A 7,648-nucleotide genomic window follows, 5' to 3' on the forward strand; every position below is an offset into this window, starting at 1 on the left:
TCCCTACACTCTCAAACTACTATATAATTAATAAAATAAGCTGAAAACACTCTAACACTAACTTTTCTATAGCATTAAGCCTCAAATTTTATAATGTTATATTAAAACTAGAATTAAAACAGTGGAAAAACCCTTAAGATAACATGTAGAAAGAAAAAAAAAAGCATCTTAAGCACACAGAATAACATAAGAGGACTTTGAACGATTAATTTCCGCTTTGAACGATTACGTAATTGCGGCATCCATAATTGTAATTGCGATTAGAAATTCGATTAATTGTGCAGCCCTACATGCAAGCTTACCACGAGATTCAGTTTCAGTTTAGGTTTAAAGCTGCAGCCCGTAAGTTTTGCCTCTTTGTCGCCATCTCTGTTTGAAACCTGCAATTGCAGTTATGAGCGGAATTATCTTCTTTACGTGGGTTGTGCACCGGCACAGCTCCTCAACGCAGTTTAATCTAATGATCACCGCACTGGTGTGGATACTGTACTTCGGAATTACAGATTCTACGTCTTTGAAGACCCAAATAACAAATTTCACCGGATATTGTCAAATTAGTTTCCACTACAAAAGTGGCACAGAAGAACACAAAAGTGGCATGTAGGTAAATTTTCAGACATTTACAGAGGCTCATAGATGGCATGGATGTTTTAAATTCATAATGTTGTGAGATTAATGTTTTAAATACAACATTTTGAATACAGAAATATTGTTTGATTGAAATGATTGAAATAACTGAAATGATGCTTTAAAAATAAAAGTAAAACTACCGGCAGGTGGTGGCAAGTCACTGATTTTAATCACTGAATCATTGATTCAATTGATTCGTTTGAATGTCTGATTCATTCAGGAATGAAGCAAGTGAATGTCTTTATGAATGGATAATTGAACCACTGACACTAGATTTGTTTAAAATTGCACGTTCATTCATAAATGAAACGCCACTGTGTTTGCTCGGCTGTGACTTTGTTTGAAACTATTTTTGTTGAAGAAATAGAGCATAATCAGACAATATTGTTAAAGTCATTCAATGTAAGTTACTCAATATTAACTTGTTTATTGAACTGTTGTATTAATTCAATATCACATTTGCATTCCCTTAATTTTTAATAATCTTTAAAAGCTGTCACTCACTTCAAGTTCATCGCGATCTCGCAAAGTTCCATTATAATCAATTAAGCTCTCTACACTGCTCAACGAATCTCTTATTTACACCCTGTCTACAGTTTGTTTGTTATAACAAGAGGATTCGTGCGCTTGCAGAACTCAACACTGAACAAAACTAGTATTTTGAGCAGTGAGTGGATTCTGATTAACAGTGCATTCAAGGAATCAACAGATATGTCTGCGATGCATTACTAGGGCTGCTCGATTATGGCAAAAATCATAATCGCGATTATTTTGGCCAATATTGTAATCATGATTATTTAACACGATTATGAGGGGGCCATATGACCAAAACTTTATATGAGTGATTTATTTAAAGATAGTGATACATATCAAATATATATTTCCTGTAAATAAGGTTGCTATGATATCTACATTGTAGAGACCAGCGGAATTTCAAACAAACAAACAAAAAGTCCTAAAAATTCTTGAAAATAATTAAACTGTCAGTAATAAAAAAGCAAAGGGCAAATACAATAGAATAAAAAGATACAAATGAAACAAACTGTGTTTTAATGTTTTTTTTATGCAAGTCTCAAGCAGTTTACAGCCTACTACAGAAATTAATAATCAAATGTAAAATAAAACAGCATAGTCTTCACTGTAAGAATTAAACTTTCTTTGTTTCCTATTAAAGCTACAAAAGTCCCTCACTCAAGAGCAGTGTGTGATTTTGAATTTGTCTTTTGTTGTTTGATTAATATTAAGAACAAAGTCGCAGCAGGAAAACAGCCCGCTGTCACTTTAAGAGCTGCAAGGATCCAATTTACTGTTACACGCGTATTTTCATTCTCAACTCTTTACGTTCATTTATTACATGACCGACGCGCCGCATTTTGACACATTTTTGCGTGTATTTGACCGTTTAGGCGCGCACCTTGAGCTAAAAGATGACTTCACAGTCCGTGTTCTGTTCCGTCTCTAAGCGCATATATCTTCCTGAGGAGCAGTGCAAGTTCTCTTTCATGCTTTCAAAAACATGAATAAATATACTTATATAAATCAAGCACGTCCCATTTTGCAAAAGTCACGTTACATGATTTTACTGATTTGCACGTGAAATTGGGCTTTTATGGAGGAACGAAAGCGCAGCGCTGGAAAAGGGGGCAGAATGGGGCGCAATAATCATTTTATCTCGATTATTGTATTTTCATAATCGTTAGAGGCAGAGTTGGAGGCCAAAATCGAAATTGTTTTTCGATTAATTGCACAACCCTAACGCAACGCTGCAAAAACACGCAAGTAGAAATCTTTGAAGCTCACCTGGGCGAAAACACAAATATGCTAATCGGGTCAGCCGCACTGGTGCTCCTAAATATTTTTTTTCCATAGCCGCATGTAGTAGTTTTCAGTCACAAATACGACTGAAATGGCCGAACTATTGAGCCCCGATTGTCATCTGAACAAGTAACAAGTCTACTACATTTGTTCTAACCAACTGAGGAAAAAAGCATTACAATAAATCCCACTACCAATTAGGGCTGGGTATCGAGTTCGATACTTTTTAGGCACCGACCGAATTGCCTCTAATGTGTGTTTTAGCCGTGTAATGTTGCTGAAATGTTATTTTCTCTGACTCAGAACAGCGAGAGAAGGCAGACAGCGTCTGCTAATGCTCATCAGTAAATCAGTGGAAAATGAATAGAAATGATGATTCTGTCTGAGCTTCAGCTTTTCTTCAGCTCATTTGCATTTAAAGTGATACACTCCAAAACAGCTCTTTTTTAGACACACCCCAAAAATGACATTTTCCAGCTGTTATAATAAATTATCTGTGGGGTATTTTGAGCTGAAACGTCACAGACACATTCTGGGGACACCCAAGACCAATATTAAATCTTGTAAAAAGGGGCATAATAGGTGCCCTTTAACATTTCATTTTATTTTCAGTATATACATTATTTCTGAATGTAATAAAATGCGACTCACATGCTGATGTTGTGTGTGTTTTTTCCTGACCTGGTGCTACTTATTTTCTGGAAAATATGGTTAAATATACCCATATACCCATACAATGGGGATCACTCCAAAAAGTTTGAAAACCCCTGATATATAGTACCCTATTTGTGGAAAATGCCAGAAAACACAATCAAACGGGAAAGGGGAAAAAAAAAAATTTTTCACTCATGCTACTCTCAGATCAGCATCACAGCCTAAAATTAATCACACACTTCACCCTACAAACACAAATGACTCATCTGAACACTTATTCTGACGGCTGCTTTGGTTGTGACAGCACTTTTGGCCTGATATTTGCTCAGCTGACAGTTGATCAAATTCTACGCAGTTGTCCAACCATACCCAAAATCAGCACAGCTCTAGGATGTGTGACACGGTAACACTGGAATGAAAGTGATGAAAGAAAAAGTCCCACAAACCCCAGTCCACGGCTCGGCTGCCCACGAGCCACTTCTCAGAAGAGAAGCCACATCACACAGCCTGACTGCCATGACGGCTGGAGAGGATGTCTGCAAACAAGAGCACATTAGAGTCAGTCACTTACACACGCACACTGCTCCACCATCAGCTCCCTACTTAGGGAAACACTGCGACTCACACACACTCATGACTAATGGTGAGGCAGGCAGCTCACTCAATCCTCTACATACCTGCAATGTTTTAGCACAAAAATGTTTAGTAATAATAAAGAGGTCATTGGATGCCCATTTTCCACCAGTTGATATGATTCTTTAGGGTCTTAATGAAAAGTCTATAACATACTTTGGTTAAAATTTCTCAATGGTAGTGTAAAACAACACCCTTTTTACCTTGCCAAAAACAGCTCTGCACACAGCAACCCATTTCAGTGCATGTCTCTTTAAATGATAATGAGCTCTGCTGACCCCACCCCTCTCTTTCGTGGGGTGACGAGCTGTTCTCTGAGAGACTGTACATTTTAGCTGCATTTAGCTGCATAACTTGCTAACCAGCACATTATTAGGAAAGATTCATAAAAACCCCTTATACTGACTTCTTCTGTAGGTGAAGCTGGATCACGAATGATTTGCGCGAACATAGACGCATTTAGGCAGATCGGGGCGCATTCCCTTCAAAAACAAAGGTAATCCACTGCTTCTTCAGCGGCTCAGATGTCGGGAGTAAATGACGACTGCTATGTTCATTATTACATCCAACAACAGAACACCTCAATCGCTTAGGAGTCATTCTTGTCTACATCTGATCCGGCGGTGAAACAATGGCAGCCTGATGACAGCTCACTCAAGGCGGGTCTAAGGTAAAAAGCTAGTGTCAATCAACAATCGTGGGAGGGGCCTGGGTCTGTGTGACGTCACGGCCAAGAATCTGAGAACGGCTTGATTTGAGAAAGCGGATATTATTTATTGGGATTAAAGAGGTCATGTGATGCGATTTCAAGTTTTCCTTTCTCTTTGGAGTGTTACAAGCTGTTCGTGAATAGATAAGATCCCTAAAGTTGCAAAGACTAAAGTCTCAAACCCAAAGAGATATTCTTTATAAAAGTTACGACTGGTACACGCCCTCCTAAAACGGCTCGTTCTAACACGCCCCCACGTCTACGTCACTGTGTGGGAAGATTTGCATAACGCCGCCCAAATGTTCACGCAAAGAAAGGCGGCGTAACTTTGATTCTCGCTGTAGTATTGTTGCGCGATGTACATGTACACATAGTACATGTCATGGATAGGGGTGATCCGATTGATCGGCTACCGATCACTATCGGCCGATAATCACGTTGGGATGATTGATCGGCGGTCTCTAAAAAGGCCGATTTCAAAAAAACGATCTCAAGCTGATGACACTGCTGTGAGCGGTTTGGCACGACATGCAGCGGCACCATCTCAGTCACTGCCCGGCGCTGGTGAAATAATTATAATGCTGAAGGTGAGGTACTCTCTCAAAATATGCAAATGGCTTCAAATCACCACATCGCGTCTAGTCTATAAGTGAGCTGCACGCTGCACAATTGACACAGGAATTGTCACTTGCACAATCGAGGCAGTGTCACATTGTCACTAAAGTTTATAAATTGCATTACTTTTTAATTCTTGCCAGTGTTTAACCATTCAGCGGTTGCGTGCTCTCCTGGAGATCGTGCGCTCATGCACACTCGCAGCGCACACACATAATGCCAGGTTCACATTACTCCCTTTGCAGTGCATACGTGGTAAATAAGCTTATATGACACCAATATTTTAGATACCAATTACATTTTACAATTCTCTATTTAAATTTTGATACCACAGCAAACATCACTAGCCAAAAATAAACAAATATAAAGTTTAAACATTATTAAAGACAAGTGACAGCCAGTAAATAAGAACACATTTATGTTCAAACAACATGTAAAAGTGAATTTTGCATCCGATGACCCCTTTAAAAGGTGCTGTATGTATTTTTTTGACTGTACTAAAGCATAAAAATACCATACGTTTGCAGATATTTAGGAAGCACGGTAAGATCACACAAAACAAGGCTACAATCAGTTACTCTACTTTGAAATGTGTGTTCCGTCTCGGAATGTCAGTTTTTGTTTTGGTCTGTGTGACTCCACCCACTGCCAGTTTAACCAATAATATTTCAACACCCCGGGTTGCCAGTTGGCAGAAAACAAAAAGTATTGCACCTATCAAAAGCCAGCAAACTAACTGGGTCAGATTGCAGCTTTTACCTGACCTAAAAAGCCTCGGCCTACTTTATGTCGGCTTTGTATTCTGTCTTGCTGATCTGGTCACCAAATTTCCCACAAATGGGAAGTGGGACTGGTGTTGGGCGATATGCTCAATTGTCATATCGCCTGTTGTTAGCCTGTGAGATAGCTGATTCATGATATTATTGTTCTAATTTATTCATTTACTTGGTTCAGGGCTCTACGCTTACTTTTCTTTTTAGGAGCACTTGTGCTCCTAACTTAAAAAATTTAGGAGCACGTTCAAAATTTTAGGAGCACCTTCTAAACAATTATCCAAAATGTTATCAAAAAGTAGCCTTCCCATTACGAGGTGATATTTGACTCCTCTAACTTTATTAAAAGTATGTCATCTTTTGTCAAATTCTTAAAAAAAAAATTATATTTTATAAGCTTTTTAAAAATTGTAATTAAAACGACAGAATAAGAACAAGTAGAATAAGCAATATAAGTTACCAATCAAATTAAATCAGTATTAACAAAATTAATTTGTAGAGGTGGCACAGAAGAACACAAAAGCGCAGACGATATATATCGCACACCCCTAATCATAAGGCTTACATTTCCCCAGTTATTCAAAAAGCAGCTACAGAATACGAGCAAAGAACATTTTCATTACCAAACACTGACTTCAGTCTAGCGCAAGTATATGCACTTTAAAAACACTCCTGTTATAATCAGTGAAGCGGTCTACACTTTGATGAATAAATTTCTTATACTTACACTACCAGTCAAAAGTTTTTGAACAGTAAGGTTTTTTGTTTTTTAAAGAATTCTCTTCTGCTCACCAAACCTGCATTTGTTTGATCCAATTAAATATTTTTACTATTTACTATATTTACTATTTAAAAGAACTGCTTTCCATTTGAAAATATTTCAAAAATGTAATTTATTTCTGTGATCAAAGCTGTATTTTCAGCATCATTACTCCAGTCTTCAGTGTCACATGATCCTATAGAAATCATTCTAATATGCTGATTTGCTGACTATCAATATTTAAAACAGTTGAGTACGTTTTTTTTCAGGATTCTTTGATGAATAGAAGAATACAAAGATCAGCATTTATCTGAAAAAAAAAAAAAAGCTTTCGTAACATTACACACTATTCCATTCAAAAGCTTGGAGCTTGTTTTTTTTTTTGGGGGGGGGATTATAGGAATTAATACTTTTATTTAGCAAGGATGCTTTAAATTGATCAAAAGTGATAAAGACATTTATAATTAGACTTGTGCCGGTATTCGGTAATGCGATATACCACGGTAATGAGTATGCACGATATTGTTATCGTGGGCACTTCTAAATACCGTGAATAATTATATATTAGAAATTATTCAGAATTTTGAATGCATTTTAAGAATACTTTTCCCATCAACTGGTCAAAATGCACAACACCGCAGTATGCTGCGTGAAAGACGCGTGCGCACTCTGATGTAAACAAGCGCGGACGAGAAGCACATGGCGGAACATGTGAGAGACGCTCTGGATGAAAGCGCACTTTCACTCTCTGACAGCAGATGGCGCTAAACTGCAGAAATAATAATAATAATAATAATAATAATTATTCATTTAAATGCAGCTGTTACTCCGGAAACCCTGTAAACAAAGCAGCTGCTCTACTTTCTGTTTCTGAATCGTGTTTAAATTATTTAAACAGCCATTCAGATTTGTGTATTTGCTATGATGTTCATCACAGTGCCAAATACTTAAATATTTAGACTTAATAGGCTATTTATTTTCAAACCTTTTTTACATTTTAATCTGGACTACAACATGCCCTAGATATTGTTTGAAAGTGTTTTGATTCTTTATTGTTCG

At 37.4% G+C, this 7,648-nt stretch overlaps 1 protein-coding gene across 1 annotated transcript in view; it reads right to left on the reverse strand.

The window, feature by feature from the left end:
* Positions 1 to 7,648, reverse strand: part of LOC107702246 (ELAV-like protein 2) — a 49,821-nt gene that overhangs the window by 17,069 nt on the left and 25,104 nt on the right. The window contains exon 2 of the mRNA XM_016504499.1: positions 3,546 to 3,635. Within this exon, the coding sequence (XP_016359985.1) occupies positions 3,546 to 3,617 (72 nt within the window). The 5' untranslated portion in view covers positions 3,618 to 3,635. The remainder of the gene's footprint in view (positions 1 to 3,545; positions 3,636 to 7,648) is intronic.

This window comes from Sinocyclocheilus anshuiensis, unplaced genomic scaffold, assembly GCF_001515605.1.
Source record: "Sinocyclocheilus anshuiensis isolate Anshui unplaced genomic scaffold, SAMN03320099.WGS_v1.1 scaffold666, whole genome shotgun sequence".
NCBI lineage: Eukaryota > Metazoa > Chordata > Actinopteri > Cypriniformes > Cyprinidae > Sinocyclocheilus > Sinocyclocheilus anshuiensis.